The sequence below is a fragment of the Pistacia vera genome, unplaced genomic scaffold, assembly GCF_008641045.1.
Source record: "Pistacia vera cultivar Batoury unplaced genomic scaffold, PisVer_v2 Contig234, whole genome shotgun sequence".
NCBI lineage: Eukaryota > Viridiplantae > Streptophyta > Magnoliopsida > Sapindales > Anacardiaceae > Pistacia > Pistacia vera.
Window position 1 is genome coordinate 41,224 of NW_022196040.1, and position 18,102 is coordinate 59,325.

Here is an 18,102-nt window from a genome sequence, read left to right on the forward strand (position 1 = left end):
GGTGATCCAGCTGCATTCCAACCATAAATTCGGTGAGCCAACTTTGAAAAGGCCCACCCTACGTCTCAAAAATCAGACAATACTAGCCCATCTGCTGAATCATACACATAATGTGCTTGGACAGCAACTTTAGTAATAATCATCTTAAATTTTCTATATACATACATTGAAACAATTATGTAAATTTCAGGATAATGTTACCTTTATGCATCAAGCAATAAAGTGTCCAAAGTGATTTGTGTAGGGAAACAATACTTAAAATACATCACCTTTATCATCACATATTATTTTCTTTTACTTTCCTAAATGCTAACATCCATCTTCTGGCTTTTCTCTCTACAATGTTCCAAAACAAATATGTTTTAGTTTTATTTTGCTTTGGGTTGTTCAAAATCATCTAGACCTGAATTGGAACTCAGGCCACCACCACCACCACCTTTAGAGATGAAAAATAATAATTTGCTTCGTTGTCATTGATATAATGAGGTCCAATATTACCTTTCACAGAATCTGGAAAATCTCAACTTTTAACTGAAAACTTATTCCTCTTTCTGACATTGATCAAATTATCCACAATTAAATCAACATTCTCACATCAATTTACTGAAAATGAAGAAAAGCATCAAACTATTGTCCTACTGTAACTACTAAAATTCCTGTTTGACGTTTGAACGACAATTTTTCTTACAAAAGAATTGACCCAAAAACAAAAGAATCAAAGACCCAAAAACAGAACAGTAAAAGGAAACCTTACAAATTACTGAAGAGCATCACCAGTATCTAATGTGTCTCTCTTTAGCCATTCTTCTGTTCATATTATCACGATTATCTTTTCGTATTGGGTGGTAGCTGCAAATTTCGGGTTTGGGGGACAAGCAAGAAAGGAAGAACTCTCAATTGTCCACAATCTCCTCACGGATGTTTCTCCTCTGGCGATACTCACATTTCGTGTCCACCCCTTGTAACCTATGCTTATATTATCCATATCCTACCAGCTCTCTAACTTCCCAATCAATCAACCTGCTCACCAATTAAGTCTAGACCAACCAGCAGGAATGATATCCCCTGAAATAACAAGAAGTAGAAATGGATCCCCTGAGCTGACAAAAGACTTCTAGCTGAAGCTGTTAATAGAAGGAAAGCCAAAGTCAACTCCTTCATATATATCCTATTATGCTTCTTCTTTTTAGAAGCTTTTTGTTCCTTTTGTTTCATTTCCAACTTCACTTCGTCAAGGTTGGGTACTGAGGCCCCCTTATGATGTTTTGGCTCTTTCTCGACCAAAGAAACAAGATCACCCTCAGAGGAACGGCCTGATTTCTTTGTAACAACCCATTCATATGCACTTCCAAGCTGGAATAGGCCAGAGATCATGGCATTGAACTTGGTGACTGACATTGTGTTCTCAAAAAGAAGGTAAGGGACAATGAATGGGAAGGATTTTGGAGCCGGAAGAATATTGAGAAATGACATAGTGGCAGGAATATAACACACAACCCAAGCCGGGAGCTCAGCCTCCGGGATAAACATTGTCATTGGGAGAATTATGCAAAATAGGGTGAAAGAATAGAAGGGTAGGATCAGTTTCCTAAGGAGAAAGAAAAGAAAGATCAAATTGAATTTCTTCCATACACTAATCTGCATAAAGCAAATCACATGATAATAACAGTCAGTTATGAGAATCAAAATAAAGTTGAACAAGTAAATTTGGAGAAAATACTATAAAAAGCAACAATTGTTTCAAAAGTGTATACCTTGGATTTGATTATATCAGGCAAACATAACCGAAACAACTGCATGGGTCCAGAATGCCATCTGTGCTGTTGTTTCCTATAAGCTTCATAAGATTCCGGCAGTTCACACTGGCACTGCGACACATAAAAAATAAAACAGACCATACCATTAATATAAAAATATTTACAAAGAGAATCAATAGTATACTTCACTAACATTATCTTGAGATGGAAATATACCTCGACATCATTGAGGAAAATGAATTTCCAGCCATGAAGATGAGCACGGACAGCAATGTCCATGTCCTCAACAGTAGTCCTCTCCATCCATCCACCAGAATCCTCCAAAGCCTTAATTCTCCAAACTCCCGCAGTCCCATTGAACCCAAAGAAATTTATAAACACACCATTTACTTGCTGCTCTACTTCAAAATGAAATGCCAAATTTACATTCTGCAGCCTAGTTAACAAATTCTCATCTTTATTCACAAAAGACCATCTTGCTTGAACCAACGCCAGGTCCTCGTTATCCTGTATGATCATATCAACTCAAACATTAAAATTTTCACTAACAACAATGAGGGTCCAATTCAAATAAGTAAACTAATTTAAAACAGCAACAACAAATAGTTACCTTAAAATGAGGGACAGTTCTTTTGAGAAAATCAGGGGTGGGTTGAAAATCAGCATCGAAAATGGCAACAAATTCATAGTCTTTGACATAGCTACAATTCATTGCAGACTTAAGATTACCAGCTTTGTACCCATCTCTAATTATTCTATGCCTGTACACAATGTGAGCACCCTCTTGTTGCCACTTACGCACCTCCTCTTTAATCAAAGTTTGAGTAGTTGGATCATCGGAGTCATCAAGCACTTGAATCAAAATCTTTGATTTTGGCCAATCTAAATTACACACAGCCGCAATTGATTGTTGATAAACCTAAACCACAACATTTGTTTTTAAGTCTTAAACACTAACGCATAACTTAAACAAAAGCTGAAATTTTTCAAAATATATAAGTGTGTGTATATATTTACCTCTTTTTCATTACACATAGGGATCTGAATCAGAACCTTTGGAAAGAAACCTTTGTCGCCGGTTTCAAGATCTGGGGTGTCATCTTGTTTGGCTATAGGTTTAATTTTCTTAAACCTGATCCAGAAACAACCCAGACATAGAATAAGTCTATCCAAGCTCTGGATAAGAAACAGAACAATGCACGCATTGGCCAAAAACTGAAGAGGAGGAGCCAGATACTCCACGCGAATCAAAACCCACCGAGAATACAGTAAATCAAACAACCCCTTGATACCTAATGGGCTTGCAAATATGTATTCAAGTTGTAGTTTTGGAGCACCAAAATGCCAGCCTTTAAAATACGCCGAAATTTCAAAAACCAACAAAACCACAGAGAGCCAAAGAAACAATTTTATGCAAGAATAAAACCTGCTCTTCAAAGCTCGGTTCTCCTTCTCTCTGCCCCTCTCAGTGTCGGCGTCGGTGCGGCCGGAGGCGACACGGCGGCGAATGACGGAACCGAGAGAGAAGAATGTAGAGGCAATGGAGGTTAAACAACCGGCGGCCTTGTGGGCTTTTAAAAGAATAACCCAAGTGAGTTGCTTGGCGTTTTTGTTATGGGATTTGTTCTTGTCTTTTGATATTAAGAAATCATCTTCAGATGGGGCTTCAAGTTCCACCATTGACCAGTTTGGATTCTCCATCTTGACGACGACAGGAGTGCCTCGATGAGACTCTTTTTTCCACCAAGCCATGGCCGAGTTTTGTTTTTACGTTGTTTGTTGTTAGATTTTTAAGGAAAACAAAAAAAAACCGGAGAGTTATAAACGACCGGTGAAAAGGCTAGAGGTTGGATCTCATTGTCAGAGAAAATAAGGTGTTGATGTTGGTGGTGTTAAATGGAAATACAGACGCGTGGAATAAAAAGGAGGAGGAGGAGTAGGAGAGGAGAAGAGAAGAGAGTGTAGTTGTTTGTCAATGTCTGGAGAGTTTCCGAGAAAAGTAGATAAATATATTAACAAAAGAAGAAGGTCTTCGCCCCTTCGATTACAGCTAGCTTGCGAAAGAGAAAGAAAGAAGGGCTCTTATAAACGTAATAAAAATGGAATCAGAAGAATACTGCTTTGTGGAATTGAATGTATTGGTAACAGCTCAACACGTCTCACTCTGATTTCTCTTTCAAAAAGGAAAATCAAAATACAGAAAACACTAAAATATTGAGTTGAAGAAAACACTCACACCACGTTCTATATTAACATCAATTAGCTTTCTCAAATTGATGTTTTTTACCTAAATTAAAATACCCCCACGAGGGAGCTTTAATCCCTAATTATAATTACCATTAAGCTCCTCCGACAAATACTTTTTCCACCTACTCCTTCAAAATTTTAATAAATTAAGCAACCACCACCATTACCAACGTAATCCCGAAACGTCCAATATTCTGTAAAAATTACACTTGTAAATTGTAAAAGTTTAATTTTTTGCGTGTGGAATGTGTAAGCGTTGATCCGACTTTCCTCCGGTCTGGTCTTTTAGTAAAAAAAATTTGAAAATTTTCAGCCATGGTAATGGTACCACGTGTCATAACAAAGAGGTTGACGATGAATTTCAACAACCAAACGCGTAGTGATGAGGCAAAAAGTGAAAAAGAGTGGTGTTTGGTGTTTATTTTTATTTTTATTTTTAATGTAAATTGTAATGAGAGTCATGGGAAATCCATGCCGTCGCATTAGATTTAGATGTGTGGATGAGGAGGAGCAAGTTCCTTAGTACAGGGTAGTGCCGTTAATTGGAAGCTCCAATTTAGCTGGTTTTTGTTATCACACTACTTAAACCTTACTGGTTTTTTAATGTAAACTAAAGGCTAAAACATTGGGATTCATAACTACAATTAAATCAGTTTATTTCTCACTTACATTACATGACCGCTAATTCATCCCCTCTAAATAAATAATTACATATTTGTATCAATATGATTTATGATTAATGATATTTTTATATTTGTCAATTAAATCATCTCTTACCATGATAAAAACAGAGAAATTCCTACTATGTAAGAAACCCGTCATGAAATTATAGGAAAACACAATAAATATTAAAACATAATATTAATTAGTATTATCGGGTAACATTAACTTCTTCTCCTCCTTACTTGATGTGCGGAGGACACGCCCCTAAAGTGCGGCTGCGCTTTTAAAGCTCATAGTAGGTTGCCAGGAATAATGAGATATGATAAAATGGTCTAAAATAGCCTCGGACCTTTGCTTTGGCCACCGACACTTCTAGCCTATATGTACAAAAGTAGTGAAGGGGTAATTTTGGAATGTCAAGTTCAGAGAAATTTAGGCTACAGTACTGACTTGTAGGCTGTAGCACGGCTTACGGTGATACTGCTTTTAGTCATGTATGATCATGACTTTGAGTCGATTCCAATATATTATTTATTTGACCAACGGACGCACCATAGTGAATGTGATCGAGTTGTACATTAACAAACTCTCTTGTAATGAATTTTTGGTTGTCGTCACGTGAATCATGATATAGCTACAGTATTTTCAAAATTCAAAAACTCAAAAGAAAAATGAAATGACCGGCTAACACAGTAAAGCAGGGGCTCAATTTCAGAAAGGATAAGGGACAAATTTGGAATTTGACTGACATTATATACTATGTAGTTTAGGATTCCTCGCAGGTGTCAGATGGACCGTCGATCTGTAACACGTGTAGTAATCAGAGAAGACCGAAAACCACACGTGATAAATGGACAATGAGATTAAATAGTAAGAACTGAAGGGAGAGAAGAGAATAACAAGTGGCAAAGCGGTGGTCCATACTCCAAAGTCAGGTTAAAGACACACAGGCTGGCCAGTACAGTAGCTACCTTTTGCCGGCGGTGCACGTCGTGCCTCCAGGTATTTGTGCGCAATCTCCGCAACTCTGCCCGGGATAATACATATAACATGATATTCACGTATTATGATGAATTTTAACATTGATTTTATTCATATTAGAGAGGTCAAAATCAAATATAACGTATATGTCTTTATTGTTCGATATTCCAAAAATATAAATAGTCATCTGCTTGATTTTTTTGTAGCTCAATTTTCAACTTCATTTGATATTTGATTTTGACATCAATAACTCATACATATAAAATGCTAAACGGGTTTAAAAGTTATACGTGATATGAAAATATATAGCAAGAGAGTAAATAAAAGACGGTTTTTAAAGTGGTTCAGATACTCAAAAGTGATTCATACGTCCACTGTAATCGTATTAATAGATGATTATAGTCAAGTCGTATGTAGTGAGCTGAGTTACAATCTAGAGAGAATATATATATATATAAGAGAGAGAGAGAGAGTGTATGTTGTTTTAGACTAAGATAAGTCAATCCCGTAAATGAGAGAGGAGTCATCTATTTATAGTAGGAGGATTCAAGATAATAATAATAAACTTGCAGTCCGACAAGTGGGATACAATTCCTAATCCCCTTCTCATTGGTTGTCTGCACGAGAGATATCCTTAAATTGCGTAGAGCTTGGGTAGGTGGACGATTCTTAGCCATTCGCAAGCCTGACATTCACTTGTTGTACTTACGAGAACTATACCTCTTTCATCATTGCGCGATGTGGCAACGTCTAGACGACACAAATCCTCCCTGAATTCTGATTGGCTCTTGTTGACTGGAGCCCACAATCAGCCCTAATTTTTTAGGCATAACAAACCCAATCTATTGCCAATTCAAATTAAATCAACCAACCTTAGTATTTTAATACAAAAAAAAAAAAACCATGTTTTTGTAATATAAACACAAGATTTCACCAGAAAATCCACTGGAAACGAAGTGGGTTTGCCTTTTTCTTAAGATTCATGGATGACAGCTCCATTACATATGATATCATTACGTTTGGTTTTTTCCTTCCAATCACCCATGTTTCTTTAGAAATAACATAAATCTTAAAATTATGATATTACATGTAGGGCCCTAGCAAGGGTTAGGTATGCGTAAACGACATTGGTCTAAAACCATGGTCTGTATTTATTTGATTATAATATTTAGTTATATATAATGCTACAACCTACAAGTGGACGGCTTGACTGATTTTATGTAATCTGATTATGGGTTGATTGGTTTATTTGTCCATCAATGATTAAGGGTTGTGTAATATCTAATGGTGTGTTCGGGTCCATATAGTCAGGTCAATGACAATGCCACAATCGAATAAACACTTTGGTAATATATATATATATATATATATATATATATTATGGATCCATTACTTTTGGTTTCCAATGCAAAATCTGATATCAGCCATGACAACACGACATTGTTTTTCTCTTAAATATTAATTACTTTTTACGGGTAATTTATTCTTATTGTCAAAAGATTTAAAGCGGTTGACCCACCTTATAAAAAGAAAAGTTCATAAACTCTCCAACTCCATGTGAATTGCAAAGTTTTATATGAAATAAGTTACGTTTGTCAATTAAATCATCTCTTACCATGATAAAAACAGAGAAATTCCTACTATGTAAGAAACCCGTCATGAAATTATAGGAAAACACAGTAAATATTATAACATAACACAACATACTAATATTAATTAATATTATATTAGGTAGTTGGATAGGGGAGTATTATGAGGTAAAATTTAAAAATGTATGAAAAAGCCCCTAGGTTTGCTAATTTAATTAAATACTCTAATATATAAAATGACAAAAACACCCCCACCACCTGCAGTGCCAGATTCCGACCACCACCGTCGAAATCTGACCGAAAAATCGCGTTACGACACAGACCAGTCGGATCTGTGTCATAACGCATCCTTATGGCCTTTTCCAGCCAGATCCACCACGGATCTAGTCGGAAAATGCCAGATCTACGGCTTGTTGTGGCCGCAACGGCCGGAAAAGGCTAAAACGACGGCCAAAGATATGGCCGTCGTTTTCGGTCAACGACGGCCATTTCTTTGGCCGTCGTTCATGGCCAGATCGGTGAACTTTTGGCTATTTCTTGTCGGCAAGTAGGCCATTGTACAGATTCCAGCTACGATCGATGGTGGTTGTTAGAATCTAACAAGTATGGGTCGTGGGGGTGTTTTTGATAATTTTTAAACTTTTTTCAAGGTGTATTTAATGAAATTAATAACTTTATGGCGTCTAAAAGTAATTAAAAAAATAAGATAATATTTATAAAATAATGTATTAAATATTATTTGGAGAATAAGATTAAGAATATGGACATAAATAATAAGCCAAACATGCCCAGAGGGTAACATAATAACATTGGCTTCGTTTGGTTGGATTTTGGGAATACTACTTTTAGTATTCCCAAAAATGTTAAACAGTAAAATACCTAAAAACTCACAATATTATTCAACTCTATTCAACATTTTTTAAACCCCATAAATTTGTTAATTCAATTAAATACCCCTAAATATTTTCAATGTTTTTGTTACGGTGACTCCGGCCACCCTCCGGCGGTGGTGGCCGGCTGTCCGTATTTGAGGGTGGATTAGGGGTGTTTTTATTAACTTTTAATATTTTATTATAAGGGGTGTTTTGTAAAAAACAAACATATGGGGTATTTTATTAATTTGTAAATCCTACATCGTAATACCCACCCAATTCAACTTTTTTTTTAACTTTTTTCAAAAAATTTTTCCCAAAAACACAAAATTGTGAACCAAACAGAGCCATTAACTTCTTCTCCTTACTTGCATGTGCGGAGGACACGCCGCTAAAGTGCGGCTGCGCTTTTAAAGCTCATAATAGGTTGCCAGGAGTAATGAGATATGATAAAATGGTCTAAAATAGCCTCGGACCTTTGCTTTGGCCACCGACACTTCTAGCCTATATGTACAAAAGTAGTGAAGGGGTAATTTTGGAATGTCAAGTTCAGAGAAATTTAGGCTACAGTACTGACTTGTAGGCTGTAGCACGGCTTACGGTGATACTGCTTTTAGTCATGTATGATCATGACTTTGAGTCGATTCCAATATATTATTTATTTGACCAACGGACGCACCATAGTGAATGTGATCGAGTTGTACATTAACAAACTCTCTTGTAATGAATTTTTGGTTGTCGTCACGTGAATCATGATATGGCTACAGTATTTTCAAAATTCAAAAACTCAAAAGAAAAATGAAATAACCGGCTAACACAGTAAAGCAGGGGCTCAATTTCAGAAAGGATAAGGGACAAATTTGGAATTTGACTGACATTATATACTATGTAGTTTAGGATTCCTCGCAGGTGTCAGATGGACCGTCGATCTGTAACACGTGTAGTAATCAGAGAAGACCGAAAACCACACGTGATAAATGGACAATGAGATTAAATAGTAAGAACTGAAGGGAGAGAAGAGAATAACAAGTGGCAAAGCGGTGGTCCACACTCCATAGTCAGGTTAAAGACACACAGGCTGGCCAGTACAGTAGCCACCTTTTGCCGGCGGTGCATGTCGTGCCTCCAGGTATTTGTGCGCAATCTCCGCAACTCTGCCCGGGATAATACACATAACATGATATTCACGTATTATGATGAATTTTATGTAAAAAATTTAAACATTGATTTTATTCATATTAGAGAGATCAAAATCAAATATAACGTATATGTCTTTATTGTTGGATATTCCAAAAATATAAATAGTCATCTGCTTGATTTTTTGGTAGCTCAATTTTCAACTCCGTTAATGTTTGATTTTGACACCAACGACTCACATATGCAAAATGCTAAACGGGTTTAGAAGTTACACGTGATATGAAAATGTATAGTAAGAGAGTAAATAAAATATGGTTTTTAAAGTGGTTCGGATGCTCAAAAACGATTCCTACGTCCACTGTAATTGTATTAATAGATGGTTACAGTCAAGTCGTATATAACGAGCTAAGTTACAATCTAGAGAGAATATAAAGAGAGAAAGCGTGTGTGTATACTGTTTTAAACTAAGATAAACCAATCCCGTAAATGAGAGAGGAGTTATCTATTTATAGTGAGAAGATTTAAGGCAATAATCATGAGTCTGCAGTCCGGCAGGTGGGATACAATTCCTAACCCACTTCTCATTGGTTGTCTACACGAGAGATATCCTTAAATTGCGTAGGGCTTGGGTAAGTGAACGATTCCTAACCACTCGCAAGCCTGACATTCACGTGTTGTACTGACGAGAACTATACCTCTTCCGTCATTGCGCGACGTGGCAACATCTAAACGACACAAATCCTCCCTAAATTCTGGTTGGCTCTTGTTGACGAGAGTCCACATCAGTCTTGATTTTTTAGGCATAACAAACTCAATATATTGCTGATTCAAATTAAATCAACCAACCTTAGTATTATAATACACACAAAAAAAAAAAAAAAAAAAAAAAAACACCATGTTTTTGTAATATAAACACAAGATTTCACCAGAAAATCCACTGGAAAGGAAGTGGGTTTGCCTTTTTCTTAAGATTCATGGATGACAGCTCCATTACATATTATTGCCTTTGGTTTTGTCCTTCCAATCACCCATGTTTCTTTAGAAATAACATAAATCTTAAAATTATAATATTACATGTAGGGCCCTAGCAAGGGTTAGGTATGCGTAAACGACATTGGTCTAAAACCATGGTCTGTATTTATTTGATTATAATATTTAGTTATATATAATGCTACAACCTACAAGTGGACGGCTTGACTGATTTTATGTAATCTGATTATGGGTTGATTGGTTTATTTGTCCATCAATGATTAAGGGTTGTGTAATATCTAATGGTGTGTTCGGGTCCATATAGTCAGGTCAATGACAATGCCACAATCGAATAAACACTTTGGTAATATATATATATATATATATATATATATATTATGGATCCATTACTTTTGGTTTCCAATGCAAAATCTGATATCAGCCATGACAACACGACATTGTTTTTCTCTTAAATATTAATTACTTTTTATGGGTAATTTATTCTTATTGTCAAAAGATTTAAAGCGGTTGACCCACCTTATAAAAAGAAAAGTTGATAAACTCTCCAACTCCATGTGAATTGCAAAGTTTTATATGAAATAATTAATATTCTGAATCAATTTGGAGAATGAAATTAGTTTAAAATTATATGCTTTAAATTACATTTTATAAATTGTCAACTACAAGGGAATTTGACCCTGTACTATGAAGGTAAAATAATGAGCAATGGGGTCAACTTATGTTATATTTATTTGGTACGTAGTTGGGATGAAATAATAAGTTTTGGATCGTGAGGTAGAGCCAGTGATAAATGGAAAACGTGACAAGAATAGTATTTATGGTTGCCATGTTCACTATTCTCTTATGACTTTTGAGAATGTCCAAGTTCAATTGTAATGTATGCACGGTTTACTTCTTCACCAAACCTATTACTAAAAACACGAAACGAGTTTATTTATTTGGATTTCTTTTTTCAGCCCTAACTAATTGGGGCCCCGTTGTGTGGGTATTTGTAGGATTAAAATAAAAAGAGGTGTGTTGGAGTTTCATTGGACCTTCATTGCATCTCAACTCAACCAGTTGATCCTGGCAGCCGTGAAGGCAGTAACATCTGTATAGAATTTAATTAATTTTTACAGATTCCAATTCATTTTTTAATACTCAAATTATAAAAAAAAAATGATAAATTGATGTCTGTTATGCAGTGGGAATCTCATCGTTATTATCATCAAATGTTGTTAATTATAAAACAATGATTTGCAGTTGAATGGTGAACGTCAAATAATTGGCTTCTTGTTTGAAATATAAAATATGGATAGAAAATTCTGAAAGGTTTAGAGTGCATTTCTTTTACTATTTTGGATAATAATTTTGAAAAAGTAAGAGTTGTGTGATTAAGATTTGAAAATTAACAAAAAATATACTACTAGGTTTGTTAATTTATTAAACACCCATGTAATACAAATATTCAAAATTACAAAAACAACCTCACCCACCCATTAAATACTGGCAACTAACCACTATCGTTAGAGGGTGGCCGAAGTCACCGTATCGATGCACGACCGATTGGATTTGATCGGTCGTACGTCAAGATGGCCTTTTCCAACTAGATTCACCATAGATCTAGCCAGAAAAGGTCAGATCTACAGCTAGATTTGGCCATTGACTGTCAGATTTGGCCACGTTTGCTCGTCAACGACTACCATATCTTGGCCGTCATTGACAACTAGCTACGGCCAAAGATCTGGCCGTCAACAGTTAGATCTTTGGCTATAGATCTAGTATTTTTCGACCAGATCTACCGTGAATTTGGTCGAAAAATGCTAGATCGGGACACTACCAGCCAGATCCAATTGATAGTACGTCATTATACCAGATTTTGACCACCTTCTTACAAAGGTGATCGGAATCTGACAAATGTGGGTGGGTAAAGGTATTTTTATCAATTTTTAAACTTTTTTTGAGATATTTAATTAAATTAATAAATTTAAGGGTTTAAAAATAATTAAATAAAATATAATAGTATATCCATAATAGAGAAACAAATGTATATTTTGAAAATGATAAGAATACAATAAAAATGGTAAAGAATGGAACATCCCGTGATTGTAAACCATATAAAATTTGATGTAGTTGAAATGAATAAATAAATAAATGATTTGATGTAGCTTTTAACAGCTGTGAATTGTCATCCAATCCAATCCAATATTTCAAACAATAAGCGGTCGTTCTCAGTGTGTGTAAGGTTTTAACTTAAGTATCTACTTAAAATATGAATTAATTGACAGTTTTAGATGACATCAAATTATGAAATGGTTGTACGTAAATTACCATAAGATGACACGTACAACATGAATTAGGAATTTAAAAAACCTTAAATGAAGGCCACTCACTCAACAATTTGGCAGATTTGTATCTTAACTTTAAGAAGCCTTCATTGAAACAGATTGGTACTCACAAATATTAATGGGTAGGTATCAACTAAAACTTCAATATTAGATTTCTAGCCTCGTTAGAAGGAGCATGCCCAATACTTAGCTAATTCTAGTTGAAAAATAACTGCCTCGGTTTTAGAGAAATAATGTAAACCCAGTCTGCTTCTGCCTAGATTCAATAAACAACAGGAGTTAAATCCATTTAAAACTATTTAGAAGGCAGATTTGTCAAAATCTGCGGCAAATTTTTTTTTTTTAAGTTGCTTCAAATATCAATAGATGAACCTGGCGTAACACATATTCACCACACCCACATGCTGTGGTGTGTATATATATATATATATATATATATATATTTTCTTGTATATCTCACTTTTCTTGAATTGGTGTGTATGTGTATGTCAGTTATCGCGATACTCGCTTCAAGAAGATGATTAACAATGTGTCATAAAGTGTGTGAAATCCAGCTCTCAGGAGGACAATCAACCTTTCCAAACTAATGAAATCGCGAATTCGCACACTGCCTAAATCAATCAACATCATGTATTTCACTTTTAGAGTATATAATGATTCTAATTTCAAGCGGTCTACATCACTTTACAAAAATGGGGAGTACCAAATATCATATAAGGAACTGGAGCGTTGCTTTTACTGCAGCGAAATGCTCCTTTGTTGACCAAAGCCCAGTAGTCCCCGACTGCCTCATCGCAGTAGGCCCAGTTAACATTATCTATGGGGCGACCAAAAACAGCATCAGAGCAACCAGAAAGTTGCCCCTTTTTAAGGTCAGCCTCCAATGCCTTTATCAACACTAAAAATACTGTAGATGTCACTGGAGACTGCCACGGTGCTTGATGAGACTGCCAAAAAGATCATCAGCCATGATGCCACTCTGTCATTCTTTGTTGCAATTCCATGAGTATCTCTGGACAAGCACAGACAGGAAATAATTATGATTTTAGCTGATATAAGTAAATCTGAGTATGTATCTTTCTTTATGTAGAACAACTGATGCAGCATGACAAATAGTGTGTTGTTCGTTGGGCTTCAATGAAGTGCTAATCCCCCTTCAGCACTATGAGTTTTATAAAATTCCGCAACTACTGGTTTGTAAGCCTATTTCTCCGACTAGATCTAATTCATTAGGAAAGAGATTACTTCCATTTAAGAAACTCTCCTATCATGGCTACAAATCTAAGCTGAAAAAATTTATTAGGTCAGAGATGCTATGTAGTAGGCATCTACCACAAGACAAACAATGCTAGTTATACAAATGACCAAGATGCCTTCAAATACAAGGCATATAGGATCTGAGAGCAACCAAGAATTTTGATGATTCTCATATTTTCCACTGCTGGAGTTGAATTCATGAACTTTTCTTCCTTTAACAACTATTACTTACCTAAGGGCAACGGCAGCTGGAAAGATAAAACCAACAGAGACAGCAGCTGTGGCACCAGTGAACTGGAAGGCATCCCAGATACTAGGTACAGAATTGGCTCCCACAAAGATAAATCCCATCAGAGCTGCAGTTACTAAGAAGAATCTACGGTTGTCAAACGCAATAGGAATGGCATAGGGAAAAAGAAGTCCATCCAAATTCAGGCGGAGGGAGAAAAACACAATGGGGAAAACAAGCATCAAGTGGATTCCATAGCTCACCCTAACCACATCATCAAGCAATGAACTATAGGGAATTCCAAGGTCACCATCAAAATTAGCAAGCACATCATCCAAAATATGATCCCCGAAGAGGAGAAGTCCAAAGACACTGGTTGCAACATAGACAATTGAGCATAATGAGAGCGATGTCCGAACAATGGACTTCATCTGAGTCGTGTCCTTCAGTTCATTCTCTATTGGATGAACTGCAAAGCATATTAAACAAGTGAACAACAAAATAATTACAAGCTGAAGTAACAAATCATATGAAATTCAACTATTTATCTATTTATGAGGGTGTATTTTAATGTGAAATAAAATTTATGACTTGTTATTTTTCTCTCTTGTTGTAGTCAAAGATAAATAACTAGTACCGTCTCTAAATGCAGTCTCCAAGGAATTAATACAACATCCATATATTGTTAACAAAAACACATTTCATTGTAGCAACACCGAAGGAGCATGTCCAATAGCACCTTGAGCGTAACAGGATATCCAGAACCTCCATCTTGGGCCATATTGAACCTAGTTGGACTTTGCAGTTTGCAGCAAAAGAGTTGTCCATTTCAACCAACTTATTACTAAAATGCTTGTTAAATTAAACAGCAAGAAATAGTTCCAATTCCTCATAAAAATCAATGAAAAAACGCTTCAATGCATTTGTATTATATCTGTCTTCACATAAAATTATATGCAAAATACTATTTTATTAATTTAACAGAATTATAATGAAGTTCGGTTTAAGTAAAGAGAAGGAAATCCAAACCCCACATCTAGATGGAACCAATCCTTCAAGAATAATACTACATATCATAAGTTTTGTATACCAAGGTAAATACGTATTTATGTGGTTGATGATGATGTATCATTTAGGATACAATATTTGACAAGCAAGCTCATGATGCAATAATAGTCTTTATGTTGAAAAGTGACATCAAGTCATCAAGTAACTATTTCATGTGCTGCTATGAACTACAAGAGATGAGACACTTTATCATAACCCTTGAAACCGCCTAAAGAAAAGAAAAGACGGAAGAATTTATCAGGGAAATAAATTTGCAAAAATTCAAATACATTCTAGTGCATAAAGATATCATACATCCACCCAGTCCTCAGATGCCACTACGAATTTTCATGTCACAAGTCACGAAACTTACTATTATGGTGACAGATAAAGGCAGTTACTAAAACTGGGAAAGTGGTGAAAAGCTTCCAAAATGAAGCCTGGTCGTTAATTTCAGGCAACAACCGCGGTACTCCAATGCCTCCATATATTAATTTAACAATCACCACTCCCGCTGTTATTGCCACAAATACAACGGCCAAACCCACCGATAATGCTGAAGTGTATCTCAATGAATCTAGCATTAACAACAAAATAAAGAACAAAAAATCAATCACCATTACTCAACATAGTTATAAATGGGTGGCTTAATGGCTCTATAAACTTTGAACACAAATATAGCAATTCTAAGTAAGCATATTCATGAAAATTCCTTATTAATTTATGGTGGGACACTTCAGTCCAAGTCAGTAGTTCCATTTGTCACTTTTAATAATCAATTTTGCTTGTGAATTTACTAATGCCAAGTCATTCAGATTAATCAACAAATACATAATTAGCATGGAGACTTTACCCACGCGCTTGAATGAAATAAGAGGAGCAAAGACAAAGAGGGTGGTGATGAGAAGCAATGTAACGCGTGTGGTCCACCAATGTTGACCGAACCATTCTTCAGTCAGACCCGAATGATGTATGCCGTTCAACCAAGTACCCGATAACACATCACCTGCCAGCTCAAAAATAAAGATTTATTATTTATTTCTTTCTTTTAACGTAGATAACCCTCCAACCATAATCAGAAGGCAAGCATTTCCCATTGACTGACTTAGCAAAGTCAAAATTCAAAATAATTAAGGAGCATGATAATCATATGATAAACAATAAACAATAAACATGAATCACCTATAATAATCATGTAAACAACGAGCATTCCCAAATTGTTCACAACAATGCAGACCTGCAATAACGTCCGACCGGCCCCACCGAAAGCGTCCGCCACGAGACCCGAATACGTGGCCGACTTGCAAGCTCGGGTGAATCTTAGGATCATGTCTATCGACGATTCCGTTAGCCAAGCAACGAATAGGATCATAATTAGACCCGGAATTAAACCCAATTGGTTAACAGTTGCAGGTAAAGCCATGATTCCGGCTCCCACAGCCGTGGTGGATAAATTAAACACAGCGCCCCAAAACGACGCACCCTCTATGCCCGCCTCGTGAGACTCGAAGTCTTCATGCTTTTGCGGGAGCAGGGGGACTTTAGGACTCTTCCGGTACTTACGTTCGGGCCGGTCGACCGAGGACTGAATAGCCATTTTGTGGGTTTTGCTAAGAAGCTTTCAACTTCGACTTCAACTTCAAGGACTTGTCGACAAATGAGAGAGAAAGAAGGAACTTGCGAAGGAGTGGACCTGGACCAGACTTTTATACGAAACCTTGTGGATATACAAAGTATCCAGGGCTTCACGCGGGGAAGCAACGTGAATAGCGAAACTCTTGCAGATAACAACCAATAAAGTGAAGACACGTGCCACATTTCAATATTCTGTAGCCAGTGGTCTTCTCTTGTCTTTGAAGTTTGTAGAGTTTTATGGTCTGGGCTTTGGAGATTCCGTCCATTTGATGCACCGTTACGGAAAGTACAAGAAAAAAGTGAAGAGGGATGAGACACCTACACCCTATATATAATATATTAACCCATTAACCACGAACTAGTTTCGAATGTTTAAAATGGAATGATAAAAGTGGGTCCTTACTTCGTTGTCTACTTGCCTTGGAACGGCTACTCGGTTGCTAGTTGTTACCGTTATTATTCAAATCAAAAGGCAATAATAGCGCGGAACACGACTCCTGACATTCCTCGTTCCCCCGGACCATCGTTTGTCAGGATATGTTAATTGTTTCAAGCTGCAAGGACACTAATTGAAAAATGGACAAAGATAGGATAATAAATACTTTTTATAACTTTCTTTCGTAAATACGACGTAATAACTTATAATTGACTAACTTATATTTGGAATCAATTTTTGGACAGATAAAACCAACTGACATATCGTATTTGTAAAAAAAAATTAATAAGAAATATTTGTCAGTGTAATATTATTCTTGAAAAATACCCGTGCTTGCTTAAAAATATTAACGTATAGATATGCTTCAATTGAATAAAACGAAACTTCTTACATCAATAATCTATTTCGATGACCCACACCACTGACTAAACCACAACAAATTTGTTCTCTTCAAGCAATGGGGTCTGCATTGATATTTCGATTGAATGAAGGATGCCGGTATCCAAGTTCCAATGAGAATGAAGTCTAAAAATTGGTACTGTAACACCGGGGCGAGGACGGTGATCCAACTGCATGGTAGGAGTAGGCACAGGAAGATTTTGACGGCAAAAACACGCCAGGCAAGAAAGAAATTATTTAATAAGTTGTTGGAAATATATTGAAGGTTTTTGCTATCCTAAAATCCTTTCTTTTACTAATTAACAGCTCACTAACTAAAATGAATAGTAATAGACATGTCGCATCAGGAATTCAGGATGTTAATGTAGCAGATAAGCCTTCCAAGAAGAAAGTAATACAGGAGCCTGTTGAACGCAAGGGTTTAACGGTGACTACCAGGAGGCATAACCCACGAAGTTCCACTGACTCTACACATGCATATGTACGTCAAGGTAAATTCTTAAATTTTGAGTTAGACGACATTAAGCACAACAGGG

General features: G+C 36.1%; 2 protein-coding genes across 4 annotated transcripts; both read right to left on the reverse strand.

The window, feature by feature from the left end:
* Positions 1 to 525: 525 nt before the first annotated feature.
* Positions 526 to 3,872, reverse strand: LOC116131521 (probable xyloglucan glycosyltransferase 12). The gene is made up of 5 exons (XM_031417166.1): positions 2,775 to 3,872; positions 2,368 to 2,676; positions 1,974 to 2,264; positions 1,755 to 1,868; positions 526 to 1,638 (listed from the first exon to the last, which is right to left on the reverse strand). The coding sequence occupies exons 1-5, from the start codon at positions 3,507 to 3,509 to the stop codon at positions 1,012 to 1,014; spliced, it is 2,076 nt and encodes a 691-aa protein (XP_031273026.1). The 5' UTR covers positions 3,510 to 3,872; the 3' UTR covers positions 526 to 1,011.
* A 9,145-nt stretch (positions 3,873 to 13,017) lies between these two features.
* LOC116131572 (amino acid transporter AVT6A-like) lies at positions 13,018 to 16,719 on the reverse strand. Of its 3 annotated transcripts, none has more exons than XR_004128260.1 (6): positions 16,279 to 16,719; positions 15,950 to 16,102; positions 15,470 to 15,673; positions 14,053 to 14,518; positions 13,267 to 13,575; positions 13,018 to 13,170 (listed from the first exon to the last, which is right to left on the reverse strand). XR_004128260.1 is itself a non-coding variant. In XM_031417224.1 (5 exons), exons 1-5 carry the CDS (start codon positions 16,691 to 16,693, stop codon positions 13,437 to 13,439), a joined length of 1,377 nt encoding a protein of 458 aa, XP_031273084.1. In that variant the 5' UTR covers positions 16,694 to 16,719; the 3' UTR covers positions 13,176 to 13,436. The 3 variants fall into 3 exon arrangements, 1 of the variants encoding a protein (XP_031273084.1); XR_004128259.1 differs by having other exon boundaries at positions 13,018 to 13,174; XM_031417224.1 differs by lacking the exon at positions 13,018 to 13,170 and having other exon boundaries at positions 13,176 to 13,575.
* Positions 16,720 to 18,102: the final 1,383 nt, after the last annotated feature.

Bases quoted from the DNA above. Each gene is read 5' to 3' on its own strand.
- LOC116131521 (XM_031417166.1), bottom strand. From the start codon at position 3,509: ATGGCTTGGTGGAAAAAAGAGTCTCATCGAGGCACTCCTGTCGTCGTC. The intron at 2,677-2,774 runs GTAAATATATAC...GTTGTGGTTTAG, and splicing joins CTATGTGTAATGAAAAAGAG to GTTTATCAACAATCAATTGC. The intron at 1,639-1,754 runs GTATACACTTTT...TGCTTTATGCAG, and splicing joins CTGATATAATCAAATCCAAG to ATTAGTGTATGGAAGAAATT.
- LOC116131572 (XM_031417224.1), bottom strand. From the start codon at position 16,693: ATGGCTATTCAGTCCTCGGTCGACCGGCCCGAACGTAAGTACCGGAAG. The intron at 15,674-15,949 runs GTAAAGTCTCCA...TGTTAATGCTAG, and splicing joins TATTTCATTCAAGCGCGTGG to ATTCATTGAGATACACTTCA. The intron at 13,576-14,052 runs GTAAGTAATAGT...GTGCTTGTCCAG, and splicing joins CCAGCTGCCGTTGCCCTTAG to AGATACTCATGGAATTGCAA.